This window comes from Oryctolagus cuniculus, chromosome 7 (assembly GCF_051225735.1).
Source record: "Oryctolagus cuniculus isolate XC-2025 breed Fujian yellow rabbit chromosome 7, ASM5122573v1, whole genome shotgun sequence".
Lineage (NCBI taxonomy): Eukaryota > Metazoa > Chordata > Mammalia > Lagomorpha > Leporidae > Oryctolagus > Oryctolagus cuniculus.
The window spans coordinates 127,256,113-127,270,434 of NC_142873.1; the positions used below are offsets into that span (position 1 = coordinate 127,256,113).

Genomic DNA, 14,322 nt, shown 5'->3' on the forward strand with positions numbered 1-14,322 from the left:
GAGCTGGAATTCAGACGAAAGGAGTGGATGGCCAGTGAGGAGCAACCAGTACTGAAGCCCCAGGGGCCTGTGCATCACTTGCCAATCTTAAAATGCAGGTTCTGATCCTGTAAATCTGCAGGTGGGGCTGAGATTCTGCTTTTCCAACAGGCTCCCAGGGAATGGTCATGCTGCTTGTGGGTCTGGGGACCACACTTTGAGCAACAGGGCTATAGAAGATGTTTCCAGAGCCAAGGAGGAGCCATGAAAAGTTTGGTTTGGTTTTGGCTTTTAACCCAAGCAACTCCAGTCCATGGTTACAGAAGGCTGTACCATGAAGACAGGTGCCCTGGCCCTTCCCTTTCACACCTCCAGGCCCCACTCCCTAGAGGCAACCACTTTTAGTTTTTTTTTCCTGGTGTGTACACTCTGAACAACAAATAGGCTAACAGCACCACTTCCCAATTTTTAAAAAAGATTTATTTATTTATTTGAAATACAAAGTTACACACAGAGAGAAATCTTCCATCTGCTGGTTCACTCCCCAGTTGGCCACAACAGCTGGGGCTGGGGACGATCCGTAGCTAAGAGCCAAGAGCTTCTTCTGGGTCTTCCACATAGATGCAGGGGTCCAAAGACTTGGGCCATCTTCTACTGCTTTCTCCCAGGCCATAGCAGAGAGCTGGATTGGAAGTGGAGCAGCTGGGACTTGAATCAGCGCCCATATGGGATGCCGGCACTGCAGACCATGGCTTTACCTGCTATGCCGCAGCACATGGCCCCACCACTTCCTACTTTTAAACATTGTCTATTGGCTTCCTAATGAGATAACTACAGATACCTTTCTCCATGACTACATATTTCCATCATTATTTCTAGTTCATATGATTGTATCCTTTGTAATTTAAGTTTTTCTTAAAGTTTTTTTTTTTTCTGAGAAAGGGGTTTTCTTTTCTCTCTCTTTTTTAAGCATCTATCTATTTGAAAGAGCAATAGAGAGAGGAGGAGAGGCAGAGATCTTCCATCCACTCCATTATGGAATGCACACTGCATCAGAACACCGGTCCCAGTGGGAAGGTTTTAAATCAGAGACTGGCAAAACATTTGCCTTTCTGAAAATTTACTTTGCATTTAGCAGGGAGAAAGGATTAGGATAAAAATCAAGGAGACTAGTTGGAAGACAAAAGACTGAAAATGGCTTGAGTCAGGGCCTTGTGAGGTTAGAGAATTAGACCACAATGGAAGACTGTTTAGGAGGTATGATTGATAGGATTACATTAACTTATTTATAGTATTTTTCAATAAACTTTTGTTCAAAAATCAAATGAATGATTTTAACAAATACGATGGAGTGCCTACCAAGTACCAGCCTTGGGAGCAGACTATTTTTTAAAATTTATGTATTTATTAGAAAGACAGAGTTAGAGGCCGGCGCCGCAGCTCACTAGGCTAATCCTCCGCCTTGCAGCACTGGCACACCGGGTTCTACTGCCCGGATTCTGTCCCGGTTGCCCCTCTTCCAGGCCAGCTCTCTGCTGTGGCCAGGGAGTGCAGTGGAGGATGGCCCAAGTCCTTGGGCCCTGCACCCCATGGGAGACCAGGATAAGTACCTGGCTCCTGCCATCAGATCAGCGCGGTGCGCCGGCCGCAGCACGCCTGCCATGGCAGCCATTGGAGGGTGAACCAACGGCAAAAAGGAAGACCTTTCTCTCTGTCTCTCTCTCTCACTGTGCACTCTGCCTGTCAAAAAAAAAAAAAAAAAAAAAAAAAGACAGAGTTAGAGAGCACAAAAATATCATCTGCTGGTTCACCCTCCAAATGGCTACAACAGCTGGGGCTGGGCCAGGCTGAAGCCAGGAGTCTGGAACATTCTGGTCTCTCATGTGGGTGGCAGAGGCCCAAGCACTTGGGCCATCTTCCACTGGTTTCTCAGGTGCATTAGCAGGAAGCTGGATTGGAAGCAGATCAGCTGGAACTCTAACAGGTGCTCCTGTGGGATACCCGCAGGGTCGCAGGTGGCAGTGTAACCCACTGTGCCGGGCCAACCCTGTGAGCAAACATTTCTGAACTGGCCTGTCCCGGGTGAGAAACATAGCGAAGGGTGACTCCCAGTTGTTTGGCTTGATGCAACTCACCAAGGAAGTGAACCTAAAGATCAGGGAGTGGGAGATGACTCCAGCAGGCAGCTGGACACAGGTCAGCCTGGAGCTCAGTGGACACGCTAGCACTGCAGATGTGAGTTCGGGAAGAACAGTGATAGCAGAGGTCATGAGATAGATTGGGATCTTATTCGAAGAGGGATGCTGAAGACAGGAGGGCCAGGGAGGCACCCTGAGAGACCTTTAAAAAATGCACATGTGGGGCCCTTGCTGTGGCTTAGTGGGTAAAGCCGCTGCCTGCAGTGCTGGCATCCCATGTGGGCATTGGTTCTAGTCCCAGCTGCTCCACTTCTGATCCAGCTCTCTGCTATGGCCTGGGAAAGCAGTGGAAGATGGCCCAAGTCCTTGGGCCCCTGCACCCACATGGGAGACCTGGAAGAAGCACCTGGCTCCTGGCTTTGGATAGGCTCAGCTGCGGCCATTGTGGCCATCTGGGGAGTGAACCAGTGGATGGAAGACCTCTCTCTCTCTCTCTGCCTCTGCTTCTCTGTAACTCTGCCTTTCAAATAAATAAACAAAAATCTTTTTAAAAATGCAAATGTGTTAGGGTTGTTCTCATTCTAACACATACTGGGAAAAGTCACCCATGGCCTCAATTCCTAAGGCAGCACCATCCCAACCATTCTGGGGCCGGATGGGAATATGGAGAGCTCAGAACACTTCACCCGCTCTTCTGGCTGCCTCTGCCCTCTTTCAGCCCATTCCGCAGGCAACAGTGAAGCTTGTCTTGAAACATAAGCGGGATTGATGGCTACCCAGTCACTGCAAAGACGCATCTCCATCACCTAGAGACTTGTGTGCCCAAATCCTGCCCTCCTCCACACCGCTGAATCTAAACTCGGATGAGGCACAGCGCTTTATTTAATGTATTATCTCATTTAATCCTGGCAGCTTTCTAATTACTGTGTAGTGATACACAGCACAGTGGCTCACGGCAGGACCTGGAGCCTGCCGCAAGGGTTCCATCCAATTCCAGTTCTCCTACCTTTGGATCGTCGGGCCTCACTTTCTTTCTTATACGGTTATGATAGAGTACTGCCTCCTTCATGGGGCTGTAGTGGAATTCAAGGAGTTAACAGGGAAATGCCCAGAACGGGGGTAGAACCCAGTTTTTAATGCCCCCTCGCATCCAACCACTGTGTGCGCGCCCTAGGCCTGGGTAATCGCCCGGCCCAGCAGGGGTATGGGCGGGGACAGAGGCGGCCTGTGTTCGGGGCCTGCTGTCCGTGACCCTGGCTTGCCGCCATCTGCTCCAAGGTGTCGCGCTCTGGCTGGAATCAGCTGGGGAGCCGCCGGCTCCAGCCCAGCTCCCTCTACCCGCCGACCCGCCGCGAGCCCACCAGGAGGGTCTGAGTGCGCGGCCCGCACGGTGCCCGCAGACGCCCCGCCGCCGCCGCCGCCCTAAGCGCCGCCCGCCGCCCTCTCACCCCGCGGCGGCGGCGGCGGCGGCGGCGGAAGCGGGGGGGCGGGCCGGGGCGGGGCCGCGAGCGGCATGGAGGAGGCGGAGGCCGCGGCGCGCCGGGCCGAGCTGTGAGGGCCCGAGAGGGGCCCGAGTGGGGCCCCGGGGGCCCTGAGCCGTGAGTGCCTCCGGGCGGGGGTCCGGGACGGGCGGCGCGGCCGAAGCAGGGGCCCTGAGCCCTCGGGCGGCCCCGAGTCCCGGGAGAGGAGCGGGGCCAGATGGGATGGAGTGAGGGTGGACCATTGCAATGGGCGGGGGAGGTCGCTATTCTCTGCCCACCCCTAGAAAGGCCTGGGACTTAGGCACTTTAGGTGCCGATGAACCTCGCGAGCTGATTATTCGGCCTGCACTCCTAGGGCGCCGAGCAGCTCTGACTCAGATAGTTTGCCCAGCCCCAGGGAATTGCCAGATGCTCCAATTCCCTCCCAGGGGTTCCGTGCCAGGCCCAGAGAAGTTGAGGCACTTTCCCCAGGTCACACAGCGTGGATGTGAGTTGCTGGGAGGGCCCCACCTTCCCCCCCTCTGCAGAAGGTGTCAGACTTGGCGAGGAGCACCTTACCCCATGTGACCTCTGGTCCCTTCAGATTGCAGAAGTCATGGGCTGGCCTGGACAGTAGTAACCCTCCTAATCGAGCATGGACGACTGGAAGTCCAGCCCCCTGGTCAAGCCCTTTGGGGCTCGGAAGAAGCGGAGCTGGTATCTCACCTGGAAGTATAAACTGACAAACCAGCGGGCCCTGCGCAGGTTCTGCCAGGTATGGAGCTCCCTCCCGGCTTTCCCCCAGCCTAGGCCGTGGGCCCCAAGACCCACCTTGGCCACTTCCAGACGGGAAGGGGCAGCGGGGCAACCTCTCTGTGTCATGTCCCTACCAGGTAGTGGTTTGGACCAAGAGTTCTGGAATCAGAACCTAAGGGCACCCTTCTAGGCTTCTGGCGGAAGCACTGGGAGGTCCAGGCGGGGAGGTGTGGCCCTGGGCACACACCTGTCCGGCACTCAGGGCTAGGACTTGGGTCTTCTGATCCTCAGCTTGGGTCTCTGGGCCTGGCCCTGTCTCTAGGCACTAACTGTGGAGGGGACCAAGGAAATCAAGGCCTCAAATGGAAAAACACAGGACCTCTGGGTAGGGACCTGATGGAGGGGGATATCTCAGGGGAGGCTTCTTGGAGGAGGTGGCTGTGAAAGTAAGCCCTGGTCTGGGGAACAGAGCTGGGCGGACAGAGGCAGAGGCAGGTGCCAGGACCTGTGCCTGTGTCCTGGTGCAGCCAGGACCTCGTTTGAGGAAGACTGTTTGATCTGGAGCTCCTCCTGCTTATCCCCACCCCTCCCCTCAGACAGGGGCTGTGCTCTTCCTGCTGGTGACTGTCATTGTCAACATCAAGTTGATCCTGGACACTCGGCAAGCCATCAGCGAAGCCAACGAAGAGCTGGAGCCAGAGCAAGACTACGGTGGGGCCAGGCTGAGAATGGGGTAGGGGGTCTCATGGCTCGAGTGGCAGGCAGATCCCAAGGGGTGTGCCTGCCGAGGAGACCATCCCTCTGCGTGTCGCACCCCACAGATGAGACCCTGGGCCGCCTGGAGCCGCCACGGCGCAGAGGCAGCAGTCCCCGGCGAGTCCTGGACGTGGAGGTGTACTCCAGTCGCAGCAAAGTATACGTGGCCGTGGATGGCACCACGGTGAGAGGCTGGGGCCTGCTGGTAGTCCTTGCACTCCACGGGACTGTGGGGCCCTCCAGCTGGGTGCAATGTGCGCCTTTGCCCGTTTCTGGCTGTCTTGGGTCTTGGACCCTCAGTTCCACATCTGTAGGCTGGGACTAATGATTTCTGTTTGTTTAGATGTACTGAAGAGTGTGTGCAATGCCTTATGGGTAATGGGATCTCAAACATGATATTGGCGTTAGGAAGCAGTTATTGCTTTGATTTACGTCTTTCATAACCACTCCCTGCACCCTTCTTGGGTCATAGCCTTGTGCTGGGCACCAGCCCCGGCCATCAGCCCTAGTCCTGCCTTGCAGGGCTCCGTCTAACGGAGGGTTGTGATAGCCGTCTGGGGCCCTAAGAGCTGTGGAAGTCAGGGTGGGGAGATTTGCAGAAAGATGTGACGTCTTGTGATAGAGGGGCGCTGGGTGACCAGAGGCAGAGGCGGGACCGGAGGTTTCCTGCAGCTGCAGTTTTAAATGCCGGTGAGACAGAGGCATCTGAAATGCCAGAATCATGAGTTGGACTTTGTGTCTGCCACTGGGTAGGTGCTGGAGGATGAGGCCCGGGAGCAAGGCAGGGGCATCCATGTCATCGTCCTCAACCAGGCTACGGTGAGGTTCCAGGGGTGGGGGCCAGGGGCCTGGAGCTGGGCTCTCCTTCTGGTGTCGAAACTCATGGAGGGTGTGTCCCCTGCCAGGGCCATGTGATGGCAAAGCGCGTGTTCGACACGTACTCACCTCACGAAGACGAGGCCATGGTGTTGTTCCTCAACATGGTGGCACCCGGCCGAGTGCTCATCTGCACCGTCAAGGTCAGTGTTCTGCCCTGGCCCCAGCCGTTGCGCCCCCAGGTCCAACCCTGCTCCTGGCCCTGGGTGCTCCACCCTGCATATGGCATAGTGGGAGGAGCCTCTGGAGGACGGTGACTCGGTTCCAACCACAGCATTGTCGTTTTCATTCAATCAGCGAGTAATTATGGAGCACCTGCTGTGTGCCAGACACTGCTCTGGGCACAGGAGCTGCCGTGAGAAACAGGACCGAGTCCCAACAGAGCTAACATTCCAGCAGGACGAGTTCAGCAAAAAAAGCCAAATAAAGGAATGCATAATGTCAGGAAGTCATTACTTACATGAAGAAGAAAATAAAGCAAGGGAGATGATGGGGGTGCATCTTAGAAAGAGAAAGAGATGATACCTGAGCAGAGAGCTGGCGGAAGTGAGGAGTGAGCCAGGTGACTATCTGGAGGAAGCGTTGTAGGCAGAAAGAGTGGCAAGTGCGAAGGCCCCGTGGTGCTGGAACTGAAGGAGAGAAGAGAGGAGGAGATGGTGGGAAAAGAAGACAGAGAGGAAAGGGCAAAGAGGTGCAGATCACCTAAGGACTTACTGGCCAGGCGCCCTCGGCTGATCCTCAGATTCTCTCTCAAACTTGAGTTTGTGAAATAGAGTGACCGTCCTGGGTTGTTGGGGCTGTTTCATGGGCTCATGGAAGTAAAAGGTTTTACACAGTGCACAGTACACAGCTGGGGCTCTGGTCCCCCGGAACTGTGCCTGTTAGGCTGACCGGCTTCTCTGGTCCTCCAGGACGAGGGCTCCTTCCACCTCAAGGACACAGCCAAGGCTCTGCTGAGGAGCCTGGGCAGCCAGGCTGGCCCGGCCCTGGGCTGGAGAGACACCTGGGCCTTCGTGGGACGAAAAGGAGGTGCCGGCACCACAGGCTGTCCGCCGGGTCGTATTGAGGGCCCCGAAGCAGCAGCAGCCCAGGAGATGGGGTGGGGTGGGGGCAGATGGGAGCCAGTGACTGTGGGTGATGGAAGCGGGCAGGAGTGGGGAAAAAGCCGCAAGGCCAAGTCTACGCTCGCGGTGACCGCTCCTTCCTGCCTTGCCAGGTCCTGTGCTTGGGGAGAAGCACTCCAAGTCGCCTGCCCTCTCCTCCTGGGGAGACCCAGTCCTGCTGAAGACAGATGTACCGCTGAGCTCAGCCGAAGGTGGGCTTCGAGGGGCCCAGGCTCTGGGGCAGTGGCTTTTGGATCTTCTTTCTGGGGCTTGATTCTCTGGACTGGACTGGGCTCTCCAAACCTCGCTGGCCTTATGCTCCATCCTGCCACCCTCTCCCCTCTTAGAAGCAGAGTGCCACTGGGCAGACACGGAGCTGAACCGGCGCCGGCGGCGCTTCTGCAGCAAAGTGGAGGGATACGGGAGCGTATGCAGCTGCAAGGACCCCACCCCAATCGAGTTCAGCCCTGACCCGGTGAGTGAAGCCTCAGGCTGTGAGGCTGGGACTCCTTCCAGGCTTAGCAAGGGGCCTTCGCAGAGATTCAGGCTGGGCGTTCCTCACCCCAGCCTGAGCAGAGGATTTATCCTGAGCCCTGAAAGTGAGGCTGGTGGGGAAGGGGCCAGCCATGTGAGCAAGGCTTAGGGCTGGAGGTGGGCAGAGGATGTGGTGGCCGGGCCAGGGAGGATCTCTGCCCCTGCCAGTCTACTCTGGAGTCCCTCCCATTGCCCCAGGACCTTCTTGCAGGTGGGGGACCCAGTTTGAAGGGAAGATAAGGCAAGAGCTAACCGCTGTGTCTCCCACAGCTCCCAGACAACAAGGTCCTCAACGTGCCGGTGGCTGTCATTGCAGGAAACCGACCCAATTACCTGTACAGGTGAGCCGGGAGTGACTGTGCCCAGCATGAACAGGAGGGTGCTTCGCGGGTGGGAGGGTGCTTAGCTCACCTGCCTGCAGGAGGAACCCTTGAGGCGGGCAGGAAGGCGGCAGGTTCCTGGCCCTTTGGTCTATATGGGTAAGCATGAGTAGCTGGGTGCCTCCATCAGCACAGGGCAGCCCTGAGCTGGGAGTGCAGAGAGGCCCTAACACATCCCCGGGCTCCCCAGGATGCTGCGCTCTCTGCTTTCAGCCCAGGGGGTGTCTCCACAGATGATCACTGTTTTCATCGACGGCTACTATGAGGTGAGTGGGGCTTGGGGGCCCCTGGGCTAAGCAGAACACAGGGTTGCTGGTGGTGAGCAGCAGTGATCGCAAAGGACCAGCCAAGGGCGCACCCCAGGCAAGGCGGAGAGACGCCAAGGGCTTGTCACGCCTGGGGTGGGGGGTGGCCCCAGAGGTAGGCAGGGTAAAAGCGGCTTCCCAGGGTGATGAGCGGCTGCACCTCCCCCAGGAACCCATGGATGTGGTGGCGCTGTTTGGGCTGCGTGGCATCCAGCACACTCCCATCAGCATCAAGAATGCCCGCGTGTCTCAGGTACTGCCTGGGCAGGGGTAGAAGCGGCACACACGCGGCCCCCAGCCTGCCCAGAGCTCATGTGCCTCTTCCCGCTCTCCACCCAGCACTACAAGGCCAGCCTCACTGCCACTTTCAACCTGTTCCCGGTGAGTGCTAAGGGAACAACCCTTGGGCCTGAGGAGAGAAAATGTGGTTGGAAGTTCCTGGCCTGTTACCTAGCAGGCTCTCCCCTTCACCCGGACTCATCCTTTCAATCTGGAAAATGGGAATAGTGCTACATGTGAAGTGGGTGGAGACCACAAGAGGGGAGAGGCCCCCTTGGGATCATGGTGTCCCCCTACCCCTGCAGGAGGCCAAGTTTGCTGTGGTTCTGGAAGAAGACCTGGACATTGCCGTGGATTTTTTCAGGTGAGGGGGTGTTCCTCCCTTGTAGCTCCCATAACCTGCCTGGGCTCCCTTTGCTTGGCTGGGTCTCCATGGAAGAAGGCAATGAAGTATCTTGGAGAACTTTCTGGAGGAGATGAGCTCAGAAGTGGGGAAAAAGCCTGAGCCGATGTCGATTGGCAGGTGTTGGGGCCCGAGTAGGAGGTAGAAAGGACGATTGGAGAGATGCTAGGGATTCGAGCTTCCGCTCTTCCCATGACCCCGTGTGACTGGGCTTGTCCTTGCCCCTTCTGAACGCCTGGACCTTGCCTCCCTCAGTTTCCTGAGCCAGTCCATCCACCTGCTGGAGGAGGATGACAGCCTCTACTGCATCTCTGCCTGGAATGACCAGGTAGACTGGGCGGCCAGGAGTTAGCAGGGGAGTTAGTGTGGGCCCGGAGCTAATGCCGCCCACTGTGGCCCCCTGACCCCAGGGATACGAACACACGGCTGAAGACCCAGCACTGTTGTACCGCGTGGAGACCATGCCTGGGCTGGGCTGGGTGCTCAGGAGATCCTTGTACAAGGAGGAGCTTGAGCCCAAGTGGCCGACACCAGAAAAGGTACCGGGCAGGGTCGGGGGAGCGGGCACGGGCCGCCCCTACGGCTCACAGCGTCTTCACCTGCGTCACCTCCCGTGGCCCAGCTCTGGGACTGGGACATGTGGATGCGGATGCCTGAGCAGCGCCGCGGCCGGGAGTGCATCATCCCCGACGTTTCCCGATCCTACCACTTCGGCATCGTTGGCCTCAACATGAATGGCTACTTCCACGTGAGTGGGCAGGGAGGCAGGGAGCGGGCACGGTGGTCGAGGGCATGGACTCTGGAGCAGTCCCAGCCTACCGCTTACTAGCCATGTCACCTGGCGGAAGTCACTACCCTGCTTCGGTTTCAGTTTCCTTATCTGTAAAGTGAAGATGGAAAAACTGCCTACCTCATAGGGTTATGAGGCTATGAAGCCTAGAGGAGTTAATGTATATAAAATGCTTTGAGTTAGAAGCATTTGGTGAGAGTTAGCTGGTAGTATTTTTATTAGGACTATTCTTAGCACTAGACTTGGGCGTGGAGTGAGTATTTCTGCCTCTAGGCACTGGTCCAGCCCTACAGGCTGTGCCCTTCCTTGTCCTTGCAAACACCAGGGCCCAGGCCTCAGCCGGGAGTGGACAGGGAGATCTCCCAGGCCCCCACACCCCACCTGGCCTTGTCGGAGTGCCACTGCCCAGTTATATCAAGGGGGCCCTTGAGATAGCCCCAGACCAAAAGATCGGACAGTCCAGTTGGAACCTCCTGGAAGCCAGAAAGTTCCTCAGAGATCAGCGAATACCATAGCCCCACTCACCTCTCAGAGAGGGGCAGGACACTACCCTCAGGCCACCTCAGTACCTGAGCTGCAGCCGTTTCCTGCCTAGCCCAGCTGTCACTTTGCCCACTGGGTTGTTTCTGGCTCTGGGAAGAGCAGCAGGCTGAGGGAGAACCAGTGGGAACAGGGACCAGCTCTGGGGTAGCCTGAGCTCTCAGCTGGGATGGAGACCAAGTGCAAGGTGGTCAGAGCGTGGCGAGGCTGCTGCAAAGAAAGTGGGGAGGCGGGAGGAAGGGCAGGGGCCCCTTCGAAGCCCAGTACTTCATCTGTGGGTGGGTGCTGAGCAGGTGTGAGCCAGACAATGTGGAGTCCTGATTCGCACCCTTACACCCGCTCCAGGAGGCCTACTTCAAGAAGCACAAGTTCAACACGGTTCCAGGTGTCCAGCTTAGGAACGTGGACAGGTGGGGGCTGGCGGCAACAAGGGGGAGGAGTTTAGATCGGAAGACCAGTCCTTCCCAAGCCCGGGCCTGTGTGTTTACCCCAGCCCTGCTCCCCCAACTCCTGTGTGACCCTTTGCTTTCCCCAGTGCTACCCATGGGACCCGAGGGCTTGCCCTGCCCCCTGACCCATGTCTCCCTCCCCTTCAGTCTGAAGAAGGAAGCTTATGAAGTGGAAATTCACAGGCTGCTCAGGTACGACCTGGGGCACCTGGAATGTGGAGCAGGGATTGAAGAGTCGAGTACTGGGGGCCGGGACTCTATAATTTGTGGGGCCTGTGCACAGTGAAAGGTGGGGCCCTTGGGTCCAAAATGAAGAATGTCAGGATGGTGACAGCAGAGCACTGCACCAAGCCCAGGGCCCCGCAGGACGTCCTCTTGACGAGGGCCCTGCCTTGGCCTTGTTCTTCCCCCACCCCACTGCAGTGAGGCCGAGGTTCTAGACCACAGCAAGAATCCGTGTGAAGACTCTTTCCTGCCTGACACGGAGGGGCGCACGTACGTGGCCTTTATCCGAATGGAGAAAGATGATGACTTTATCACCTGGACCCAGCTTGCCAAGGTGCCCCAACACCACGCCCACCCCAGGAGTACCTCTTTCCCCCGGATACAGGGAGCCTTTGTTTTGGAAACTTCAGTTTCAGAACCTTCTCTTTATACTCTCAAAACCCATCTCCCATACCCCTTTGTCCAAATCCATATCCCAAAGGTGCTACCTCTTGCAAATTGATGTGGCTGTTAGGCTGAAGGGTCCCTGGGCTCCTCCCCCCAGCTCTCTAACCCTTGTCTCCCCCACCGGCCCAGTGCCTCCATATCTGGGACCTAGATGTGCGTGGCAACCACCGGGGTCTATGGAGATTGTTTCGCAAGAAGAACCACTTCCTGGTGGTGGGGGTCCCAGCCTCCCCCTACTCGTGAGTGACTCATCTGCCATGGGAAGTGTGGGGGCCTCGTAGACTTGAGGGGCAGCCAGTGACCTCTTCCCTGAATGTAATTCTCATATTCTCTACCCAGAGTGAAGAAGCCACCATCGGTCACCCCAATTTTCCTGGAGCCACCCCCAAAGGAGGAGGCAGCCCCAGGAGCCGCAGAACAGACATGAGACCCCGTCCAGGACCCTGCAGGGCTGGGTACTGTGTACCCCCAGGCAGGCTAGCCCTTCACCCCATCCTGTAGGATTTTATAGATGCCGGTAGGGGCCGGGGCTGGTTTGTTTTTAACATGAGACTTAATTACTAACTCCGAGGAGAGGGTTCTCCTGCTCCAACACCCACGTTGCTGAGTTGGAGGTCTATTTATTTACTTCCTTGTTGGAGAAGGCCAGGAAAGTGCCTGGGAATCTCCAGGATCCTGGACAGCTGCTCCTGCCCTTTGTTGTGTGCCCTCTTCCCAAGCCTGGCTCAGAATCTAACCTATTTATTGACTGTCCTGAGGGCCTTGATTCCTTCCTGGGCTGGTGTGCTGCCCTGCGGGTGGGGCCGGCTCTTACTCAGGAAACCGCGGGGCCCAGCCCATGGACAGGTCCACCTGGGGCCCGTTTGCTGACACAGACTCGCTCAGAGACCCTTAGACACTGGACCAGGCCTCCTCTCAGCCTCCTCTTTGTCCAGCTTGCCAAAGCTGGATAAGGCGGTCATTGATTAAAAAAGGAGAAAACCTCTGGAGATGTGTCTCGTGACTGTGTGTGCATGGTGGGCAGTGGAGGTGGTCAGCTAGAGAATAATCTTGATGGACAGTTGAGTTCTTGCTGTCCCCTCTTACAGGGCTCATCTTCCATTTGGGGCCATTCGGCCACCAGGGGATGCTCAAGTCTCAAACACCAAGGTTTTCCCCAGGTTCCACCCTTGGACAGCGAGACTTGTGGTCCCGCCCTGCTTGGGCTGAGCTGGGAGCAGCCATCCCACACACCACCTTCCGTTCTGTTTAACCACCTGGCTGGTTCCTGCCCAACCAGGCACTTGTCCTTAGAACTGAAGCAGGAGAGAACAAAAAAGGGTTGCTTGGAGGTCGTCGGGGAGGGAGTGGGCGAGAGGTGAGGCTGGTGGGGGGTGGCAAGGAAGTGAATGAGACAGGACTAAGTGGGCATCAGTCAGGAGGCCAGGCCTGGGCTGCGGAGAGTGGCGTGGCTGTGGCCAGTCAGACTCTTGGTATGCAGAATTCCATATCTGGGCATTTTTCTGGGGAAAGGGGCCATGGTTTTTATCAGATTCCCATAGCCAGTGACTCATCGGGCAGGGAGTTCTGAGTGAGATGGTCATGGAAGCACCAGGGAACGGACGAGATTGTCCAGAGGAAGCACGCAGGATGGCCCGAGTCACAGGACGTGACATTTGAGCTTGGCGGAGGACTCCGGTTGAGGACGGTGCGCTGAAGATCATCTCCTGAGAAGGGGCCTGCCCGCCTCGCTGTGTTGGAGCCTCGGCCAGGGACGCGGAAACTCCCGCCCTCCTACCTGCTCCCTGCCCTTGCCTCCTCGCCTGGTGCCTGGTGCCTGGTGCCCAGCTTGGCGACGGCACAGGCAGTGTTTGGCATGAACATTTCCTGTCACCTTCAGTGTTTGCTAGCACTAGAGATAGTGTTCAAGGTGGCACGGGACAGCCGGGTAGAGGAGCAATTAGGGTGATGGGGTGGAGGCCCGCCCTAGGCAAACAAATGCCCTACAGTTCCCACACAGGTGCTGGGAGTTGGGGAGCAAGTGGGGCAGAGACTGGAGGTGAGGGCTGAGGTGGGCTAATCCCTCTAACTGGCCAGCACCCTAGTAGGCCTCATAGACTGGCCCTAGGCTGTGTGACTGGCCAGGTGGCTCAGGCCTAGCAAGGGGGTGATAGTTCTGGGCTGCCCCGGGAAAGCCCAGTGAGCAGGAAGCGGGGCGGGGGTCGCTGGTCTGTCAGCCTGGGCTTCAATCACTAGCACTAATGTGCTTTCCCACCACAGCCATCCTCAGTGCTGTCTCCTGGCTCAGCAGGGACGTTCTGGCCAGGTTCCCTGGAGTAGAACTGTCACCGTTTCCGTCAGGACCACGTCAGGCTCCAGAGTCTTCACCAAAGGCTGTAGGGCCAGGGCACACTCAGCCTTCCGGAGCCCCGGCTTCCTCACCCTGAATGGACAGATGGCTACAACCGTTCAGGGAGTGGACGTTTAGCCTAGAAGTTAAGACGCCTGTGTCTGGGTTTGGTACCTGGTTCCGGCTCCTGAAACGAGCTTCCTGCCAACGCAGACCGTAGGAGGCAGCAGTAGGAAACCTAGAGTTCCCCACTCCAGCCATCGCAGGCATTCGGGAAATGAATCAGTGGATGGGAGCTCTTGGTTCCTCCTTTTCTGTCTCAAGTAAGTAAGTAAGTATATGCTAAACAAGAGATAGGTCTGGAGAGCATCAGGCAGGCTGGCACCAAAGAATAAATGGTGTTCTGAGAGAGCCCCAAAGCAGGGACAGACTTGGGGCTTGGAGTGGGAAGGGCAGGCAGGCCGGAACCCCTGATGGAGGCTCCTAGAACCACAGGAGTGACGTTTTCCTATTGCCCTGGTATTAATTCTGGGCACTGCTCCCAGACTTGGGCACAAGCTTGTTATTTTCATA

At 57.0% G+C, this 14,322-nt stretch overlaps 1 protein-coding gene across 6 annotated transcripts; it reads left to right on the forward strand.

Moving 5' to 3' along the window:
- Positions 1-3,575: 3,575 nt before the first annotated feature.
- On the forward strand, positions 3,576-12,409 carry POMGNT1 (protein O-linked mannose N-acetylglucosaminyltransferase 1 (beta 1,2-)). Of its 6 annotated transcripts, none has more exons than XM_089300744.1 (23): positions 3,598-3,715; positions 3,954-4,085; positions 4,182-4,352; positions 4,930-5,044; positions 5,155-5,273; positions 5,843-5,908; positions 5,995-6,108; positions 6,877-6,994; positions 7,182-7,280; positions 7,416-7,543; positions 7,873-7,943; positions 8,173-8,248; positions 8,457-8,540; positions 8,627-8,668; positions 8,872-8,930; positions 9,225-9,297; positions 9,380-9,508; positions 9,592-9,717; positions 10,645-10,709; positions 10,896-10,940; positions 11,172-11,307; positions 11,550-11,659; positions 11,760-12,409. In XM_089300744.1, the coding sequence occupies exons 3-23, from the start codon at positions 4,233-4,235 to the stop codon at positions 11,845-11,847; spliced, it is 1,983 nt and encodes a 660-aa protein (XP_089156870.1). In that variant the 5' UTR covers positions 3,598-3,715; positions 3,954-4,085; positions 4,182-4,232; the 3' UTR covers positions 11,848-12,409. The 6 variants fall into 6 exon arrangements, with proteins under 6 accessions (XP_002715175.1, XP_008263537.1, XP_008263538.1 ...); XM_089300745.1 differs by having other exon boundaries at positions 7,419-7,543; XM_089300746.1 differs by having other exon boundaries at positions 7,422-7,543.
- The last annotated feature ends 1,913 nt before the right edge of the window (positions 12,410-14,322 follow it).

Excerpts from the sequence above, each read along its gene's own strand:
- POMGNT1 (XM_002715129.6), top strand. The coding sequence starts at position 4,233 with ATGGACGACTGGAAGTCCAGCCCCCTGGTCAAGCCCTTTGGGGCTCGG. Across the intron at positions 7,944-8,172 it reads CGACCCAATTACCTGTACAG|GATGCTGCGCTCTCTGCTTT; the intron begins GTGAGCCGGGAG and ends CGGGCTCCCCAG. Across the intron at positions 10,941-11,171 it reads GAAATTCACAGGCTGCTCAG|TGAGGCCGAGGTTCTAGACC; the intron begins GTACGACCTGGG and ends ACCCCACTGCAG.